This window comes from Leguminivora glycinivorella, chromosome 8 (assembly GCF_023078275.1).
Source record: "Leguminivora glycinivorella isolate SPB_JAAS2020 chromosome 8, LegGlyc_1.1, whole genome shotgun sequence".
In the NCBI taxonomy this organism is placed as follows: Eukaryota; Metazoa; Arthropoda; class Insecta; order Lepidoptera; family Tortricidae; genus Leguminivora; species Leguminivora glycinivorella.
The window spans coordinates 18,466,372-18,489,035 of NC_062978.1; the positions used below are offsets into that span (position 1 = coordinate 18,466,372).

The 22,664-nt window shown below is 39.5% G+C and overlaps 1 protein-coding gene across 1 annotated transcript; it reads right to left on the bottom strand.

The window, feature by feature from the left end:
* Window positions 1-4,811: 4,811 nt before the first annotated feature.
* LOC125229098 (acyl-CoA Delta-9 desaturase-like) lies at window positions 4,812-21,776 on the bottom strand. Its single transcript, XM_048133877.1, has 5 exons — window positions 21,756-21,776; window positions 12,881-13,025; window positions 12,104-12,234; window positions 10,816-11,021; window positions 4,812-5,518 (listed from the first exon to the last, which is right to left on the bottom strand). The coding sequence occupies exons 1-5, from the start codon at window positions 21,774-21,776 to the stop codon at window positions 5,017-5,019; spliced, it is 1,005 nt and encodes a 334-aa protein (XP_047989834.1). The 3' UTR covers window positions 4,812-5,016.
* Window positions 21,777-22,664: the final 888 nt, after the last annotated feature.

The following is a 22,664-nucleotide window of genomic DNA, read 5'->3' on the forward strand; positions in this document are numbered from 1 at the left end:
GTAAAGTTATACTCCTCCAATTGTAAACGGAACTTTAATAACCTACTGGTAGGGTCTCTCATAGTAAACAAATACACTAGTGGTCGGTGGTCCGTTTGTACTTTAAACTTTCTACCATATAAATAGGGTCTAAAGTAGCGAATGCTCCATACTAACGCTAATAACTCTTTTTCAACTGTAGGGTAATTTAATTCTGCCTTGTTAAGACTTCGACTAGCGTAAGCGACTGGTCGACCATCACCGTTACACAAAACTGAACCTAAAGCTTTTCCTGACGCATCACATTGTAAAAGAAATTGGTTTTCCGCCGAAAAATTTGGATATTGCAGTACCGGTGGTTTAACTAGTGCAGATTTTAATGTTTGAAATGACTGTTCACACTCTTGGGTCCATATAAATGGTACATCTTTACAACACAATTTATTGAGTGGATAAGCTTTATCTGCGAAATTGACAATAAATTTACGATAGTAACTTGCAAATGCCACGAAACGTTTAACTTCGTCAACTGTCTGAGGAGTCGGATAATTATTTAGAACTTTGGTTTTTTCGGGATCTGGCAAAATGCCCTTTTCTGAAACAACATGACCCAAATATAATATTTCTTTTCGTAAAAATTGACACTTGGCAGGGTTAAGCTTTAAATTTACTTTCCTTAATCTACTGAAAACGTCTAATAAATTTTGATTGTGTATGGCTAAACTTCTTCCGAAAACAACTAAATCATCCTGATATACCAAACACTGCTCATAATTGAGGCCTGACATGGCCACAGTCATCATGCGTGAAAAAGCGTTAGGTGAAGTTTTACAGCCTTGGGGAAGTCTGGTCATTTGATATTGATTTTTACTTGTTTGAAATGCTGTGAGTGGTCGGCTTGATTTATCTAAATTTATTTGATAAAATCCTTGATATAAGTCTAGATGCGAAAAATATATAGAACCTGATAAGGAGTCTAAAACCTCAGTTATATTTGGAAGTGGGAATTTATCATCTTTAATTTGATTATTTAACTTTCTATAGTCGATGACCACGCGCCATTTCTTTTGTTTTGAAGCATCTAACTTTTTAGGAACCAATAATAACGGACTCGACCACGCACTTCTTGCCTCTTCAATTATTCCATCATCTAGCATTCCTTTAATTTGCCTATCAATTTCAGCCTTTTGCGAGTGTGGCAATCTGTAAGGTTTGACATAAACTGGTGAACTACCCGGTTTTAATTCTATCGTCTGGTTGTAAAGCATTGTAGTGGTCAATTTATCGCCCGGTAGGAAAAAGACATCCGGATATTTTGCGCATATATTCTCAATTGATTTCTGTTCCTCTTCGTTTAATTTACTCAAATCTAATGCAGAAAACAACGATTTTACCCTTTCGGCGTTCATAGTTGGCTTGCTAAATTCACAAATAAAGAAATCACTCAATCTACTCTTATTAATTGTGAAACGGCTTAAATTTACGTCACTATCCCTTGTGTTTAATATTTTAATGGGTATTTTACCTTGAATCGGTTTGACTATAGCACTCGCAACGTATATTCCGTCGCATAATTCCTGACTATTTACTACAAAATCCTCCGTAATACTAGTATCCATGTAATGTATGATTTCACTACGCGCGGGTATAGTAAGGTAACTATTTACCATTTCTGATGAGCTTCTAAAATCTATGTTAACTACTTGTCCGTGTCGTGATAATAGTCGTAACGTGTTTGTTTCAAAATTAATATTTGCTTTATGCTTTTCAAAGAAATCCTGCCCTAAAATACCATCCGCGTTACATGATAAATTTTTAAAAACAAAAAATGAATGTTCGAATTCGCTACCGTTGTAATTTAATTTCAATATAACATATCCGTTAGATGTGACTTGTCCTTGTATGCCTGTGACATATATTTTCTTATCATGGAACGGAATGTCCCAATTTTGTATAATTTCATACTTTATCGCGCACAAAGATGCTCCCGTATCCAATAACCAGTTATAAGCGGTTTTTCCTATATTTAAGGTTGCTCTATTTAAATCATTGCAGGTGTAAATGACATCAGTCTCGAAAAAAATGATTCAGCGATTCCGTATTTGGTGCACTCGGGTGTTGACCGGTCGAGCCATTCTCGCTGTGCGATATCACGTGCAGGCTGCCACGAGCGTTGACCCCTCGGGCACGGGACCCGAAATACGAACCCCCTCGTGCCGGCCTGCGTCGTGATTTGTTTCCACGGCCACCTCCTCGCGAGTTTCCTTGCGCGGTTTGGGATTGAGTATATCGACCATAAGAAAACTGTTGCGGACCCCTTTGATTACGATAACGATGACCTCTGTGCGAGTTGTGAGCGAATCCTCTGTGGTACCTGTTAAAAGAGTTATGTGAGCGGTACATACCCATGATCTCCGGCTGGCTGGACGTTGTCGGTCTCGATATTTCTTCGTCCTGCGCTGCCTGTATCGCGTCCTTCAGGCTGCTGAAGTTACGCGCTGCAATGATAGTGCTGAGCCTTGGGTCCTTCAAACCATCTGTGAACTTTTTAATACACATTTTTTCGTTCAACGGCTTTAGCACATCATAACTCGCCGAATTACCTTCTGCCTGAATTATAGTTAACTCGGAAAAAAGTTTTTCTATCTCGGATCCATACTGATCTATACTACGCCAACCCTGACTTATATTCTGAAGCCGGGAATGGATTGCTGTAAAGACTTTTTAGGCAAAAGCGAGTTACGTAAATCACTTATAAGTTGCTCTACGGTCAAATAAGTAGCTGACACACGCAGTTTCGCACTTTCAGATAACCTTCCTTTTAACACAAATGTAATAAGAGACTTTTTGCCTATCTCGTTCAACATACCCGAATACATATCAACAGCATCGATCAATCTCTTTGTTGTTTCCTCAGTACCATCCATGAGAGGTATAAGACTACAAGCTGACTTTAAATCGAACTCCATGGTGTCACATTCACTATATTCGCTATCGCTACTTGTACTCGTATTTTCCTCTACCTCAGGCTTTGAACATAACTCTAAAATTTCTTTATGCAGAGTAGTAATTTTAATGTACAATTTATTGGTCTCCTCGATAACTCCTGAGTTTACGTCCTTTAACAGGGAAAATTGGGAGATAATATTGTTACACCTATTTATAATATCATTCACTTTTGACAGTTGATTTTTTGTTATGTTACCCTCAAACCTTGATTTCCCTTTTTTAACTAAATATTTTTTTATGACAATTAACTCGTTGTAACATTTCAATAATTCATCTGCCATCACAAAATTATATCTAAGTACCTAATTTAATACATACCTATTTTAACTTACATTGACGTCACATTATTGTCCTTAACTTACTTCACGCGAAATGATTGTTCACTGTATCACTTACTCGTAGTAATAGTTCATTTACTGTCCGTTGAAACCACAGAGAACCTCCTATAGAGTGGCAGTCTTGTATATTTGGTTCGCGATACGAGTCACCAGTGTTTGGGGTGCGAGGAGCGGGCGGGGAATGTGTTAAGCGCGCTGTGATTGGCCGTTTCAAGGACGGCGGGCAGTCGCGCCAGATGAAAAGGGACAGAAGTATGACTGTCCCTCTACTGACGCGTAAGTGGCCAATGTAAGTTGACCTATGCCGGCTCTGAATAAATTATAAATATGACTTATTTGTGGAATGTAATGCCGTCTGTTTTTAAATTTGAGCTTCTTGTTACCTTTCCACACCATTTCACACTACAGGTGGACATCTTTAAGGCATCAAAATACCCTTTTCCAATTTTTTTGTGCGAAAAACACGCGCTGCTTTCGGGTCTGTTACTTGGTCGATACTGATCGGGCACGGCGAGCGCCCGCGCTTATATCAGTGCAAATACTAGGAAGGCTGGCAACCGCGAGTCGTCTTGTAATAGATGTCTATAGGGGTTGGTCTGTGGTTGAAACACTGGCACCAAAAAAAAAACGAAACGCACATTACACAATTTCCGTTAACACTTCAATCAAACACTTATCGGAGCCGTACGAGCAGCACGCTGCAGCTCAGCTAGAGCGACCTCCTGGCGCATCCATTTTTTGTAGGTTTTCTTACACTTTCTGTACAGGGCGTAGCCTCCTCCGATGACGATTATGACGAGCAATATACCCAAGATAATATTAGTGACACTTGCGTGGAATCGAAGTTCGTCGGTGCTCGCAGAAGCCTTATTGTCACCTCCGGCCGCAGTTTGTGCAATAATTACCTCTTCTTTTGATTTTGTAGCCCCCATAGTGAAACTTTTTAAATCAGAAAACCTTAACTGCGAGAAAAAGACATCACGTTATTTACTTTTGTTCTAATTGTCCATTTGAGTTATGTTAACATGGTAATGAACTGCGCTCTCAATACCGATCGGTGACTGACCGCACGCGCGACACCGTATATGGCAGGATCGCCATGTAAGGTGAGGGTTCGGAGTAGAGTGGAAACGACTGTTTAGATTAAATGATGATTTAATACTACTCTCATACATGAGTAATTGGTCCTTATATATAACTTATCAGCTACGTACATAACTATACATAGTATACACTACAATACAAATGGTGAGTAAATCGAATAAGGGTGATACATAAATGAAATGAGTCTAGTTGGGTAGTGCATCATGAAAAGTATAACTAATAATGTCCTTATTTTTCTACATATTTTTTTTTAAGAATAATCTAACTACATAATTAAAATTTTGAAAAATCGGACCGCAACATAGTAGACCGATTTTCATGAAACATGGCTAAAAACACTCCCGACTAATTCAGCTTTCAGACAATAAAAACTAAATCTAAATCTGTTCACCCGTTCGGGAGCTAAGATGCCACAGACAGACACACACACACACACACACAGAGACAGACAGACAGACACGTCAAACTTATAACACCCCGTCGTTTTTGCGTCGGGGGTTAAAAAGACATTTCTACATAACCAATCATTAACCAGCTTCCTCTACAGAAGCCAGTTATTTTGTCATTATCAGAATATTAATTTTATTTATTCATCTTTAGGGTTAATTCTAATCGCTGCATCGACATCTTCTTTAAGCAGGTCTTTGTCGCCCCACCCCCATATATGGTGGGAACCGTCTCCCGTTCGGGTGACTCGCTTCTGAATGACGTCATTCGAGACTGTCTTTAAGTCGTAGGCCCAGCCAATCTTCGCAAAGAATTCTATAAACATACTACTGAAATTAAACATAGGGCCGCCGAATTCCGCGGCTTTGTAATCCCAGGGAAAAGCGTGGTGGTAATTATGAAAGCTTTCCCCTAGCAGAACTAGACAAACTTTAGACGTATCTGTTGCAAGCATGTGTTTGTCGTAGGGCTTATACCCCCACTTATGGAGGGCAGAGTTGACTAGGGCAATAGCGTTGTATGTGCAAAAGTGGTGGAACCACATCGTCACGAAGAAAGCGTTTGTCCAAGTCTCGTCCCAGAAGTAAACCGGGACAACGATGGGTAGGACGATGCTAATCGTTGCGAGGATGACGTAATATCTGAAAAAAAAAAGACTTGGGTAATTATTCAATGATACCTATTTACTTAAACCAATCAATATTTGGGTAATATGACTCTATCGATATATTGTGAATAAGCTACTTTCCTCCCAGTCAAATCAGCTTCTTTTTAAGAACTGTCAAAACGATTTTGAACGACTTGCTATGGAATTAATATGAAATCGAATTGAGTGACGTCACGGTCAACTGATTTACTTTATATATTTCTATCTGATTTATAAAATATAAATTGCAGTTAAAAATAACTTCTGTCCCTGTTTTTCTTATAATTATCTGATGCTTTATTTCGTGCATGGTATAACATATTTTATTTTAAATACAGTCAAGTTGCCTATTGTCACATTTTTCCCGACTTTCTTATCTGAGGTCACGTGTTCAAATCCATGGCTTGTAAATAAGATTTTCTGAATTATGTACGAAATATCATTCGTAATGACGACCGGTCTGGCCTAGCGCATAGCGACTGCTTGCTTAGCCCCGGGTTTGAATTTCGGAAAGTGCATTTATTTGTGCCTGAGTCTTGGATGTTATTCTCTTTATTACTTACATTTACAGAGAATCCAGGCATGCAAGTTATGGGTTACAAACACTTAAAACTAACAAATAAGCTTACAACTAAAATCAATTAATATTAATAGACGTGGGAGTGGATATGGACTCGAGATAACGGGCTGCAGTGGCTAGGACCTTAGGCTCTGTCTGCGAGAAAATGTCAAGAGTGGGATTATGTAAAATTATGTTATTAATATGATTAAGTGCAACATATAGAGGAGTAGTCACTAGTGTCATTGTACTGGTCCTGGGTATTATGAACAGAGGTGTAATGCGAGGTCTGAGAGTGGTTCTAACAAATGATGATGGTACCTTAAAATAAACATAATTTAGTAACAACGGATTATATATTGATCCACGTATCAACCTCAAAAAGTATTTGACCGCAGCAAGCTGCCTACGTACTTCAAGACTTTGGTAGGAAACCATTCCCAACACAAATGGCGTCGGATACATGTAGGGATAGTACCCAAGTGTTTTCCAGTAGAGATACCTAACAAATGACTTTTGTACTTGTTCGAGAAGAAGAGTGTACTTTTGTTCGTGCGGATTCCATACAATACAGTTTGTTTCCAGTAAGCTACGTACAAATGTATTATACAATAATGTGAAGACATGATAACTATGGAAGTATTTTGATTGACGAACAACAAATCCAAGGGCCTTTCTCGACCTGCTGCAAATTTGAATTATATTTTGGCTAAACGATATTTCAGAAGCTAAGTATGTGCCAAGATCACGCATAGTTTTGACATTCTGAAGGTTTTCGTGATTCAAAGCGTAAGTACGATCAACGGTGTGTGTCTTTTTGAGTACGTCATGACAGCACATTTATTCGTATTTAAATGTAAACTGTTACGCACACCCCATTGATAAACGCTATCTATATCCGTCTGGAGTTTTATGCTGTCAGATTGATCATGTATTGGCAAAGCGAGCTTGACATCATCAGCAAACATCAATACCAATGAATGATTAATATGGTCCGGAAGATCATTTATAGTTATTAAAAATAATAACGGACCAAGACTACTTCCTTGACCAATACCAGAAGAGACCGTGTACTCCTCTGATTTTGCTGCATTGTACATGACATATTGTTTGCATTCCGAGAGATAGTTAAAAAACTTCAACAGCCCTATGGAAAAACCAGCCTTAGCCATTTTTTGTAGCAAGATATCACAATCGATCCTGTCGAAAGCCTTACGGAAATCTAAATATATTACATCAACTTCTTTTCTCTGATCTAAGTGGTGTGCTATGTATGTAACAATATTGAGAAGATTAGAAGTAGTGGATCTTTAGGTATAAAACCATGTTGGCAGTCAGTAAACCAACCCCTTAATTGATGGTAAATTTTAGCGTAAATAATACTTTCAAATATTTTACCAAATACAGAAAGAACAGCAATAGGCCGATAGTTGCTAAAATCAGATTTAGATCCACTTTTGTGGATTGGGAGAACTTTTGAGATTTTCCAGACAGATGGATACGTGTTTGTTGGAAAAGCTAAATTAAAAATATGTAACAACGGCTTCACAAAAGCTTCGCAGCAATCACGTACGAGATACTGCGGAATGGAATCGGGGCCTAGTGTTCTTTTGGGAGCCAGTCGTTTTATAGCTGCACGTACATCATTTTCATTAATTCGGTCAATGGATACAAGTTGGTGGGATGAATCCCAGGATTGAATTGCAGTATCAACATCTAATATGGGAGAATCTGGCAGAAACACACTACCAAAATACTTCGAAAATCCATCGGCAATTTGCGTTGCAGATAGATTTCCGAAGGAAGCTTGCTCATTGTTTGCTCTGTTACTTTTTATATAGGACCAAAACGATGTAACATTTTGCTTTATGTTTATTTGGATTCGATTATTATACATCTGGAAATCCCGTTCTGATAGTAGTTTCGTCTGTCGTCTATAGTACTTACGTAAATAAACTATAATTCAGATCATTCTTTTGATGATCGCCTTGTTTGTACAGTTTGTGATAATGATTTTTTAATGTATTCATTTTAATAGTTTCCGGAGAGTACCATAAAGGATATTGGGTTTTACGTGTTTTATATATCTTAAAAGGGACAGCATTTGCAATATTTCCGTTAAGCGCATTGTAAAAAACAGAGACTGCAATGTTAACATCACTCTGAGAGTATGTATCCTCCCACCGATTATTAGCTATTTCAGCGTACAAAAGAGGGAAATTAGCTTTACAAAAATTTCTTTGTGGTGGTAAGCCAGTCTCACAGTGAGCATGTTGTAGAGTATTAGAAGAGGTATTTTTGTTGCTAACTCGGATCGTTATATCTAATGGGGTGTGATGAACTTCTTTAGACACAATACCCTCGCAGGCAGACACCCTTACCTCAACCACAGCCTCATTAGCCAGAATCAAGTCTAAAATTCTACCGAGATCATTATATTATAGTATTTTTCTGTAACAAATTACCTTCAGCTAGAAATATTTCAAATTCACTTTTTACAGCATTACTCGCAGAGGTAAGATTAAAATCACCTAATACAATAATGGCAACTTAGTGCTAGTAGCTAATCTTCTGATACAATTAAAAATGGAGTAATATTTCTATGTACCTATACCCCGTGGAATTGGACGACGATCCTTTCGGGAAATGGGAGATAGTGTAGCCTTAGGACAACATTTTCCCCCTAGAAACTATACAATTTACTTTAACTATTTTCAAGTTATAGCCTTTCCAATATTTTTGTAAAAATGTACTAGGTGAAAACCCTAAGCAGGTGACAGGGTCAATGACCTTACTTGTAAACAATCGTTAGATGACAGAACATTTACTGGTGTTAATTTGATGTCGTATCATATTGGATCTGTTTCCGACACCGGTAACAAACGTCGCAGGATTTTCAGGGACCGTTCTCTTTGTGGCTCCATTTGTGTAATTATCAGATGAATGCTTAATGTTACATACGTATTTTTAATAATATCAACAAAAAAAACTGTTCAAGTAACATTAGATATGACAACCACTAACTACTAACCATAAACATGAAGGCGTAGACAGTTAAAGATGATATCGCAACCTCTTTCATCATGAAAAAAGTTATTTTTATCTTTATACTGATATAATGTGATAATTGGTATAACCGCTTTTCACATCACTGTTTTTAACGCCGGGCGTACATATTTTCATGCATGACCTAGTTCTTAACTATTATTTGGTTCGCAAAATTAATAGGTTACATTTTCAATGACTAGCGAAACTCTTTGCGTGGTCGAAAATTGATAAGATGTTTGACGCTTGAAATGATAGGTATTGTCATTTCACCTAATGTCATAATTATTCAACTAAAATTGCCTATGTTAAAACATCGTGATTATTGAAATTTACTCTACGTGAAACTGCAATGGAACTGTAATGTAACTGATTATTAACAAAAGTAACAAACTAAATCCACTCTCGCATCAGGTTGGGCATGGAAAAAAATATTAAGTGCTTCTGATATACTTAGTCACTTAGATTACAAACTTATCCCAATGTGGCTATCACGAAAAAGCACAAAATGACCAACAAATCAACTCGCGGGCCCTGCAGCTAGACTTGATGAAAAAATACTGCGGTATTGTCGCCGGAATCCAGGGAAACATTAATTACATACAATATTAAATATCATGTGCTACACCGTCACGGAACATCATGCATTTACCTACGAAGATGGAAGAACATTTGAACACCATAGGATGTTAACGTGAAAATAGTGTTAAAAATGGTTAAAAGTGTGTAATAAAGATTAATAATCATATTTTTGCCATTATTTCATTTAAGTATTTGACATGCGTCATTCATACATCTGTGGATTAATGTCAACGCTCGGAAATAATGTAAACAATGTCCGAGATTTCCCGATAGCGATCCCTTAATCCAAAGACCTATATGACTTCGTATAGACAGATAAAGTATAAGAAAAAAACGTACCCCAAAACCATACAGAAAAAGGTACGGTGAGCTAGATGGCGATACACCTTTGGGGTACGCTCGGCTAGATGGCGCTAATATTAATATTTGACATTTTAAAACATATCAAGCTCAGAATATGGGCCAAATTGTCAAAACTGAGGTTCAAAAGTTTTAAGCCTGTGTCGAGAGATGGCAGTATATGCACTGTGATTACACATTTTACTTTGACAGTAACTCTCTTTAATACTCGATCCTCTTTGCTTAATCTAACAATATGGTATGTGCATGTAGGGTTATCACCAGGGCCAAAAGTTGGCGAATTTGTTAATTTTATTTTTTATTTAATTTATCATTCCAACTTTCACCAATCTAATCTGCTGCACTTATTGTATAACGCTATATTCCCGGGAAGGTACATGGTGCTAAACCACCCTGTATAAGTATTTGTATATATATATATACTATTGTTATGTGAGTACCCATAACACGAGCCTTCTTGAGCTTACCGTAGGGCTTAGTCAATCTGTGTAAGATTGTCCTACAATTCCTACATATAATATTTATTTATTTATAAGAAGGTGTTACTCTTGCTGTTTGAAGATATCTCTAAACGGAATATATTAGAACTACAATGACCATATTTTAGAGCTTGATGACCATGCTGGGAAAATAGAAGAAGTTGCAAGTTCTAATATGTTCCGTTTGATTTACTTCCGCAGTCGCAAATATCCCGATTGACCTTACTCGTAAATCTACGACCTACAAACACATAAGAAGGTGTTTACTTTTGCTGGAAGCGCAGTATGGGGTTAGCTTCGAGGTCCGAGACGTCGAGCGCGGCGATCTTGCGCTCGAACTCCGGGTGCTTGTCCACCATGAGCCAGCCGAGGTGGGAGAAGAAGAGCCCGCGGGTAGCGTTGTGCGGGTCCGCGTCTGTGTCCACGTATTTGTGGTGCATGCGGTGGTCGCGGGCCCAGTTTATCGCCGAGTACTGTCAACAACGTACATATCATAGAATAAGATATACTCTGTGGGATTCTATAAAAATACATATTTTTCAGTACATATGGTGTTTTTTTTACGCACTAGTGCGAGAAGTGGTTCATTATATGTCAGGTCGAAACTTCGGAGGTCCATCTATACTGAAAAACGTCGTACGATACACGTGCAAAAAGGAAATTCGTAACTCGTGTCGATTTAAAACACTCCCTTCGGTCGTGTTTTAATTTATCGCCACTCGTTTCGAACTTCCTTTTCTACGCACTTGTATCGTAATGTACTATTTCGATTGCCACAATCCATACTATACTGTAATACTATAATTAATATATATAATAATTATAAACGGGAAAGTGTGTGTGTCTGTTTGTTTGTCCGTCTTTCACGGCAAAACGGAGCTACGAATTGACGTGATTTTTTAAGTAGAGATAGTTGAAGGCATGGAGAGTGACATAGGCTACTTTTTGTCTCTTTCTAACGCGAGCGAAGCTACGGGAAAAAGCTAGTATACTATAAACAAACGAAAGCAGTGCTAGAACCTTTTTTGCGGGGGATCACATCACATGGTCAATTTCTATGACCAGCTTAATCCCCGGGGAAGGGACATTAATTACTCACTTATGTACACATCATTCTCCTTGCGTTATCCCGGCATTTTATCACTGCACATGGGAGCCTGAGGTCCGCTTTGACAACTAATCCCAAGATTTGGCGTAGGAACTAGTTTTACGAAAGCGACTGCTATCTGACCTTCCAACCCGGCCTTACGCCGTGGCTTGCGTGGGCGACGGTCGCGCGATGATCGCGCGACGGCGATGCGACGCATACGAAATCAAACCTTATCGATATGGAAGTAGACGATGCGATGAGACGCAACGGCGACGGTCGCGCGACGGTCGCGCGACCGTCGCCCACGCAAGACACGGCGTTATTGGGAACTAGTCCGGTTTCCTCACGATGTTTTCAAACCGGGGTTCGAACCCGCGAACTCCGGATTGAAAGTCGCATGCTTTTACCGCTAGGCCACCAGCAAGTTTCATTAGTTACTCATATACATTATTCAATAATTCTTACCTGAAGTGCAATAGTCTGGAAAATCATGAGGATGAGTTGTAGAGGCCATTTAGCTTTGTAGGAGCGGTGACTCCAGAGCCTGTGGGCACCCGCTGTGGTTCCCAGAATCGATGCCATATACAAGAGCAAGGCTGTGGAATAATAACAATTACATAGGGAATATAGAATATCTAGAGAATACACAATAAATACCTACAGATTCAGATTCAGATTATCTACGCCTTAGAAAATATCGAGACATTCGAAAACACTTATTATGAATCCTAATCGACCATAGACGTAATTCCATTATAGTTTCTAGTTTTCCTAGCGTAGTGTCCAGCATAGTTTTAAGGATATATGGGAAGTTTGAAATACAATGAAACACTTTTCAACTTCGCTGGCATAAAAACAGGTATCTACCGTATAGCCCCGCTGGATTTGGCGCCAGTGAGGGAGAGAGAAAGGAACACAGATAAACCAGTTATATAAGCTCCTTCCTTCTGGCTTTAGGACTTTATGGTAAACCCCAGGACGTGCTTTGGCTTGCTGGACCGGCGTCTACACCAGGGTCAGATCCTCCATCTCAACATCATGCCTGAGAACGGCATTTGAGTCACGGTCGCAGCACTCTTACGGCCCGGCCACGACATTGGTCTAAGCGCGACAGCGGTGAGCGGCGGCCAAACATTGGAGCGAGACACAGCGATGGGACTTTTCATTCGCACGTATGGCTGCCGCTCACCGCTGTCGCGCGTCGTGGCTGGGCCGTTAAGCAGCGTTTAACAAAAAACTTACTAAAAATATCCGTTTGCCATTTCGCTGCCACCAGGAACAGGTATCCACCGTACAGCCCCACCGGATACAGCACCAGGGAGTACGCGACGATGTGCCACACGTATCGGTAGTCCCACGAGGTGTCTCTGGCTTGCTGGACCGGCGTCTATAAAAATAAATTAATAGTTTAAAAACACTATAAAACACGCTTTTATAAATGCACGTAAAAGCCAAAAATAAATTATGGATCGTTCAAGTTGTCTCTATTTGTGAGCTGAAGTTTAAAAACTATGTGCTTTTAATTATAATATTTGATTGTAAAAGCGTGGGGCGCTGGAACAGGAAAGACTTTTTGTATAACTTGCTGATAAATCAAATTATGCTATGTTACGGGAAGGAGGTTACACAGATTGACGCGCTAACTGGAGTTGCAGCATGACTAGTAGGTTCTACATTAAACAGTCAAATCAATTAAAAGTCAGTGTTCAAAGTAGGTACCAGTTTGTCGAACTCAGACAAAATATGCGCTAGTAGCGAGGAGAGTCGACAGTCACCGACACTTAGAACGCCGCTTTTTTCCGGTAATCAAAGTACAAAAGGGGAAAGTGTCTACAGTGACAGGATGCAGAGTTCTTGTTCGTGGACGAGATATCTTTGGTTCTCTTTGGTAACCCTTAGGCGGCATATGTAAACGTTATGTTCTTATGCAACTTCATTCGCCAGGAAGTTCGGATTAGTATTTGTTTACAAGAAAGTCTTTCCTGTTCCAGCGCCCCACGCTTTTACAATCAAATATTATAATTAAAAGCACATAGTTTTTAAACTTCAGCTCACAAATAGAGACAACTTGAACGATCCATAATTTATTTTTGGCTTTTACGTGCATTTATAAAAGCGTGTTTTATAGTGTTTTTAAACTATTAATTTATTTTATACTTTTTAGTCATTAATAATGAAATACTTTTAACATTTATACATAAATTTATTTCAAGTAGGCGGATTTTACATGCCATTTGTGGCTTAACGTGTACTTATTGCTAATTGCTACTTAATAATAACTAGCGGCTACCTTCTTATTACGGTATTATCATAAAAATGTTTATACCTAGTAAGTTATCCGTAAAAGATAGACAATATAGACATGTGCCATCGCGGACTTTTTGAAGACATTAGAGAGACATACTTTCGCCATACATTGTTTTGAAGCTCTCAGCTAGTGGGATTTTGTTTGACTCGATTAGAAAATATTGTCACATTTCAACTAATTCAAACAAAATTTAAGTATTTCTTTTTTGCCGAGCCCCCCTTTATTTGCTCTTAAGGGTCACAGGAAAACCATTACCCAACTTATTTTAAATACAACGTTGATCTTTCTTTTATGCGGGGGGCTTCGCCCCCCGAGCCCCCTTTGTTTGCTCTTAAGGGTCACAAGAAAACCCTAACCCAACTTATTTTAAATACTACGTTGATCTTTCTTTCATGCGGGGGCTTCGCCCCCGAGCCCCCTTTGTTTGCTCTTAAAGGTCACAAGAAAACCTAACCCAACTTATTTTAAATACAACGTTGATCTTTCTTTTATGCGGGGGCTTCGCCCCCGAGCCCCCCTTTGTTTGCTCTAAAGGTCACAAGAAAACGCTAACCCAACTTATTTTAAATACTACGTTGATCTTTCTTTTATGCGGGGGCTTCGCCCCCGAGCCCCCTTTGTTTGCTCTTAAAGGTCACAAGAAAACGCTAACCCAACTTATTTTAAATACTACGTCAATCTTTCTTTTATGCGGGGGCTTCGCCCCCGAGCCCCCTTTTCGTTACTCTTAAGGGTAACAAGAAAACCCTAACCCAACTTATTTTAAATACAACGTTGATCTTTCTTTTATGCGGGGGCTTCGCCCCCGAGCCCCCCTTTGTTTGCTCTTAAAGGTCACAAGAAAACGCTAACCCAACTTATTTTAAATACTACGTTGATCTTTCTTTTCATGCGGGGGCTTCGCCCCCGAGCCCCCCTTTGTTTGCTCTTAAAGGTCACAAGAAAACGCTAACCCAACTTATTTTAAATACTACGTTAATCTTTCTTTATGCGGGGGCATTTCGTATTTCCCCCGAGCCCCCTTTATTTGCTCTTAAGGGTCACAAGAAAACCTAACCCAACTTATTTTAAATACAACGTTGATCTTTCTTTTATGAGGGGGCTTCGCCCCCGAGCCCCCTTTGTTTGCTCTGAAAGGTCACAAGAAAACGCTAACCCAACTTATTTTAAATACTACGTTGATCTTTCTTTTATGCGGGGGCTTCGCCCCCGAGCCCCCCTTTGTTTGCTCTAAAGGTCACAAGAAAACGCTAACCCAACTTATTTTAAATACTACGTTAATCTTTCTTTTATGCGGGGGCTTCGCCCCCGAGCCCCCTTTGTTTGCTCTTAAAGGTCACAAGAAAACGCTAACCCAACTTATTTTAAATACTACGTTGATCTTTCTTTTATGCGGGGGCTTCGCCCCCGAGCCCCCTTTTTTGCTCTTAAGGTCACAAGAAAACCTAACCCAACTTATTTTAAATACAACGTTGATCTTTCTTTTATGCGGGGGTTTCGCCCCCCGAGCCCCCTTTGTTTGCTCTTAAAGGTCACAAGAAAACGCTAACCCAACTTATTTTAAATACTACGTTGATCTTTCTTTCATGCGGGGGGCTTCGCCCCCGAGCCCCCCTTTGTTTGCTCTTAAAGGTCACAAGAAAACGCTAACCCAACTTATTCTAAATACTACGTTGATCTTTCTTTCATGCGGGGGCTTCGCCCCCCGAGCCCCCCTTTCTTTTTCTCTTAAGGATCACAAGAAAACCTTATCCCAACTTATTTTAAATACAACGTTGATCTTTCTTTTATGCGGGGGGCTTCGCCCCCCGAGCCCCCCTTTGTTTGCTCTTAAAGGTCACAAGAAAACGCTAACCCAACTTATTTTAAATACTACGTTGATCTTTCTTTTATGCGGGGGGCTTCGCCCCCCGAGCCCCCCTTTGTTTGCTCTTAAAGGTCACAAGAAAACGCTAACCCAACTTATTTTAAATACTACGTTGATCTTTCTTTCATGCGGGGGCTTCGCCCCCGAGCCCCCTTTTTTTACTCTTAAGGTCACAAGAAAACCCTAACCCAACTTATTTTAAATACAACGTTGATCTTTCTTTTATGCGGGGGCTTCGCCCCCGAGCCCCCCTTTGTTTGCTCTTGAAAGGTCACAAGAAAACGCTAACCCAACTTATTTTAAATACTACGTTAATCTTTCTTTTATGCGGGGGCTTCGCCCCCGAGCCCCCTTTGTTTGCTCTTAAAGGTCACAAGAAAACGCTAACCCAACTTATTTTAAATACAACGTTGATCTTTCTTTTATGCGGGGGCTTTCGCCCCCGAGCCCCCCTTTGTTTGCTCTTAAAGGTCACAAGAAAACGCTAACCCAACTTATTTTAAATACTACGTTGATCTTTCTTTTATGCGGGGGCTTCGCCCCCGAGCCCCCTTTGTTTGCTCTTAAAGGTCACAAGAAAACGCTAACCCAACTTATTTTAAATACTACGTTAATCTTTCTATTTTGCCGAGCCCCCCTTTGTTTGCTCTTAAAGGTCACAAGAAAACGCTAACCCAACTTATTTTAAATACTACGTTGATCTTTCTTTTATGCGTGGGGCTTCGCCCCCGAGCCCCCTCTTCTTTACTCTTAAGGTCACAAGAAAACCTAACCCAACTTATTTAAATACAACGTTTATCTTTCTTTTATGCGGGGGCTTCGCCCCCGAGCCCCCTTTGTTTGCTCTTAAAGGTCACAAGAAAACGCTAACCCAACTTATTCTAAATACTACGTTGATCTTTCTTTCATGCGGGGGCTTCGCCCCCGAGCCCCCCTTTTCTTTACTCTTAAGGATCACAAGAAAACCTTAACCCAACTTATTTTAAATACTACGTTGATCTTTCTTTTATGCGGGGGGCTTTGCCCCCCGAGCCCCCCTTTGTTTGCTCTGAAAGGTCACAAGAAAACGCTAACCCAACTTATTTTAAATACTACGTTGATCTTTCTTTCATGCTTCCTTTTATCTTCCGGCACCATCATCAGGCCTTGAAACCTAATCGTAGTCATAGTTCATTACAAGACTTTTCTAAGAAGCCCAAAAACAGCTATGATACGATGTTCCATCATGTAGTTCCAGTTCATATCTTCCGGCTCCATCATCAGACCTTGAAACCTAATCGTAGTCAAAGTTCATTACAAGACTTTTCTAAGAAGCCCAAAAACAGCTATGATACGATGTTCCATCATGTAGTTCCAGTTCATATCTTCCGGCTCCATCATCAGACCTTGAAACCTAATCGTAGTCAAAGTTCATTACAAGACTTTTCTAAGAAGCCCAAAAACAGCTATGATACGATGTTCCATCATGTAGTTCCAGCTTCATATCTTCCGGCTCCATCATCAGACCTTGAAACCTAATTGTAGTCAAAGTTCATTACAAGACTTTCCTAAGAAGCCCAAAAACAGCTATGATACGATGTTCCATCATGTAGTTCCAGTTCATATCTTCCGGCTCCATCATCAGACCTTGAAACCTAATCGTAGTCAAAGTTCATTACAAGACTTTTCTAAGAAACCCAAAAACAGCTATGATACGATGTTCCATCATGTAGTTCCAGTTCATATCTTTCGGCTTCATCATCAGACCTTGAAACCTAATTGTAGTCAAAGTTCATTACAAGACTTTTCTAAGAAACCCAAAAACGGCTATGATACGATGTTCCATCATGTAGTTCCAGTTCATATCTTCCGACTCCATCATCAGATCAGCTCAACTGTACCATATTATTGTATTGTCATCGGAACTACATATAGCTGCCAATTTTCATTACGCTACGACTCCTGGAAGATGGTTAAATTAGCTTCCTTAGATTCCATTACATACATAGTTACATACACGACGACCTAATAAAAGCGTGTTAATGAGTACGTTTCTACGTAATTTACGAAGATAAAAATTGCTATTATAATATTAAATAAATTTTTTTTATGAATACAATAAAAATTAAAATAAAATATTAGAGGTGTCTAACACAAAGCAAGATAATTAAAAAAAAAAACCGCCGCTGTTGGGGTTCTGGTGAAAGTTCATCAGCAGTTCCACTGCACCAAATGTGACTGTTCTGGACGTAAGTGCATGCTGTTCTTATAAAAATACCAAAGTCACTATAAGTGTGCCGTTCAGATTTGAGGAGCTCCGTTCTGACCATCATCAGCAGTTTCACTGCACCAAATTTCACTGTTCCGTACGTAAATGCATGTTTTTTTAAAAACACAAACATCACCCAATGTATGCCTTTCAGATTTGAGGACTTCCCTCGATTTCTCCAGGATCCAGACGAATTGAGAACCTCTTGAGATTTGGGCCGGCGGTTAAAAATTACGGTTTCTTGGGTCAAATGATTACCGGTCACGAGTTCGGCCCTAGATAAGGCATGTGGTAAAGTATTCCTTAAATCCTGCTTTAGCTAATATTAAAAAATCTACAAACCTTGCAACAAATCGCTTCTGATTTTTTAATAATTGACGACTAAAAACGTGTAATTAAGACAGTCGATTGTATGTAATAACCGGTGAGTTGTGTATCCATAAATATGCAAATATTTAAACACTTTATATCATTACTAATTAAGAGGACATACTAACTTAAGCGGACAGTGGCCGACCATTTGTGTATACAAATAGTATTATGGAAAATATTTTTACAAAAATTATTGTTTACTGAGCGACTCGGCATATTGATAAGTGACTTGACATGATTTACAACTTATAGCTAACAATATTTTAAAGTTGCATGTACGGCATTGCACCAACAATGCTGGCTGAATTTTCTCTCTGTATCTAAATTCTGATACGTGTTATGAAACCAATAAAACCAAATACTTAACGGTTTCTGTCAAGAACTTTTTATTTTTATTATTTTGTATGAATAAAATTTTAATTTTCTATTTTGATTAAAAGTTAAATATAAAAAAAAATATATCCTATTTTAACCACCGTTGAGATGTTCGCCCGTATTAGATTTACACACAGTATTTACCTAAAATGAAAATCAAGGAAAGAGCGAGCGTACAGTCGTACACCCACCTTAACAACCGCCGACAACGCACCTCCAAAGCTTCTGGTCTTTCAGGTGTCCAATTGTCCATGGGCGGCAGTAATCTCTTACCATCAGGTGACCTGTCCGCTCGTTTGTTTTCTGTCGCATAAAAAAATCCCAAATTGTAAAAGGGACTCGACTCCATCTCCCTCTTAAGGAGGTCAAGCAAATAGACCATTTCTTATGTGGATTACGTAAATAAATTGTTGTCCAAGAGTTATTTATGCTCAAACAATAAGTGTCCGATATCAGCTGAGTAGTATGTACATAATTATTTACTTGTTGATAATCGAACAAAGGGACATGTGTAGGAAGTTGCTTTTCTAACAATAGGGAACTTGCCTGTACCTACTTAAACTAATAGTTATTTGTTATACAAGGGGGCAAAGTTGTATTTTAACGTCGAGTGTGGAATTGAAAAACGAGCAAGTGAAAGGATTCTATAGTTGAACCACGAGCGAAGCGAGTGGTTCGAATAGAAATCTGAACTTGCGAGTTTTTTAACACACGAGAAGTAAAATACATTTGCACCCGAGTGTAACACAAAATTTTTCCTCTCACTATAGCGAGGAAACTACAACGCTAAAAATGCGTTTATCAACTGCTTCCAGTAGTCCCACAGGTGGTAAATCATCTTTATTACTAGATTCACCTACTTTTATCAGTTTTAAAGCAGTTAATTTGACTTTATTCAAGGTCAAATTACTTTACCCACTAGTGGATAAAATGCGTTTTTACCCGCTGGTATTAAAGGACAAAACACGTGTTTCTGAGCTAGTGAGGGGAAAAATATTTTATACCATGCACGAAATAAAGCATCAGGTAAAATGTAACAAAACATGGACAACTGTTACTTTCCCAATTTCTATTTAACAAGTCGGATAGAAATATATTAAGTCCCTAAGGGAACGTATCCAAACTACGCGACACGTTTGGGGGGGACCCCCTCGTTAAAATGCTACGCTTGGTCACAGAGGAGGAGGAGGGGTCTAATTTCTTGTCACGTAACCTGTGGAATATTGGCCCAGCCGTGGCCAGCAGTGATGATGATGAACGTTATGGTTATGGGATATGCCAAAAAACGGCACAAATATGGTCACGTAGTTTGGGTATGTTTCCTTAAAATTAATAAGAGAAAACTGATGGTAGGTAGTGATGGTGGCAGAAATGCAACTGAGAAAGGGTCGCCCGTATCCTTCGCTGAGTGCTTCCTCACGAGATGTGTGCACGCCGCGACCACAATAAGTAAAAAACCGGCCAAGAGCGTGTTGGGCCACGCTCAGTGTAGGGTTCCGTAGTTTCCCGCATTTTTTTCAGAAACTGTTCAACCGATCAAGTTCAAAATAATTTTCCTAGAAAGTCTTTATAAAGTTCTACTTTTCTGATTTTTTTCATATTTTTAAACTTATGTTTCAAAAGTTAGAGGGGGCGACGACACATTTTTTTTAACTTTTGGAGCGATTATTCCCGAAAAAATGATCTTCGTAAACCCCTATTCATTTTTAATTACCTATCTAACAATATATCACACGTTAGGGTTGAAATGAAAAAAAAAAAAACACTCCCCACTATACGGGTAGGGGGTACCCAAATAAAACTTTTTTTTCCACTTTTTATTTTACCACTTTGTCGGCGTGATTGATATACATATTGGTACTAAATTTCAGCTTTCTAGTGTCAACGGTCACCGAGATTATCCGCGGACGGACGGACGGACAGACAGACATGGCGAAACTGTGAGGGTTCCTAGTTGACTACGGAACCCTAAAAACCGGCCAAGAGCGTGTCGGGCGCTCAGTGTAGGGTTTATCAAAAAATGATTTTCATAAACCTCTATTTATTTTTAAATACCTATCCAACAATATCACACGTTAGGGTTGAAATGAAAAAAAAAACACTCCCCACTTTACCTTTGAATTTGTCGGCGTGATATGTTACATATTGGTACCAAATTAGGTTAGTGAGATTATCCGCGGGCGGACGGACGGACGGACAGACATGGCGAAACTATAAGGGTTTCTAGTTGACTACGGAACCCTAAAAATATGGCCATGGACAGCAGGATCCACGTTGCGGATCCGCCATCTCCGCGTAACCGCAACGTGTGGGACTGCTTTAGCTCCTGCTGGATTTCTGGCGGCAATACGGATTTCTGCGCTCTGTTAAAATAAACACAGAAATTAGAGGTTGGGTGGGTAAAGAGGGATTTTTAAAATTGTAGAATCTATCCGACGGTTTCAAAATATCCCAAATGAAAAGACAATGAATATCAAAGTAGCTTGATTGTAAGCCATCACTGTCGTTTATGACTCCCAACTCCCAAAGTTACTACATTAGGAGTAGGCTCTTTCCTTGAAAGTCGGTAGTTATTCATAATATAGATTTTAGCTCCAGATTTTTCTACGGGTTGTATTCATCATAAAATTTCGTTTAAGTTAAGGGTAAATGTCTTCGCCGCATTCTCGAGAAAATCTCCAACGCAGATCTGTGGGAACGCTGCGGTGAGACTCCGATCGACCAGCAGATCAATCGTTGCAAATGGAACTGGATTGGCCATACGCTCCGAAGGGACCCCGACCACATACCGAGGCAAGCCCTAGACTGGAAGCCCCAAGGAAAGCGAAAACGTGTCCGCCCTAAGCCAGTCCTGGCGGCGGACGATCACCGCAGAAGCGAAGGCGATAGGGATGACCTGGAGCGAAGTAAAGCGCGAAGCTCAAAACCGTTCGGGATGGCGACGCACTGTGGACGCCCTCTGCCCCATCTGGGGGACATAGGACGTTAAGTCAAGTAAGTCAAGGGTAAATACGTCATTTCAATTAGCCAGTCAATGTCAGCTAACGGTGACACTGAAGTAGGTAATTTACACCTGTTCAGGCACTCGAGAGATAATGAAGTGATTCGGAGAAAACGTGTAACAAAGTCATGTGATCGTATAAGAACAACAGCTTAACTACAGTGTATCTCTAGTAGAAATATGGCATTTTAGATACTGTCCGATTCTACATCATAAAACGAACTGAAGTTCCAGTCAGGGTATCAAATTAAGGCTAAGGTCTCTCTCTATTAATACGGGGTCGGCCGCTGACAACGTCACATAAGTATAATATATCTTCGCATTTGGAATTAATATTTGAAACGTGATTGTCATGTATGGCATAAAAAAGAAGACCTTTAGTCCGTTTTCACATTATTCGATCCGATATCGGATGTCGGAAGGATTTCAATGGAAAAATTCAAGATGGCGCCTGTAATTTATGGGATATCGGTCCTACATCCAATATCGGATCGGATAATGTGAAAACGCACTTATGGATATCACGATTTTCATTAAGACATTATCGCATCTCGCATCACATCTCGGAATATTTTTGGTTATAAGTACGTAGTAAAGTACCTAACAGTTTGGGCGCTGTTTCTCTTTTCTTTTTCCTTTTCTTCTTAGATACCTAATATATAAGTGTGCTATCCATTTCAAAAACCATATTTCAGATATTTATGCAGCCTTTTTTTATAGGTACGATGTTGTTGCCGGTGACTATAAACGTAAGGTAATTTCAATAAATAATAAATGTCTTGAGTAAAGTCTGTCGATACCGATGTCCGTTGGCAACAAAGAAAAGCATATTCTAACCACGAAGATATTACTGTC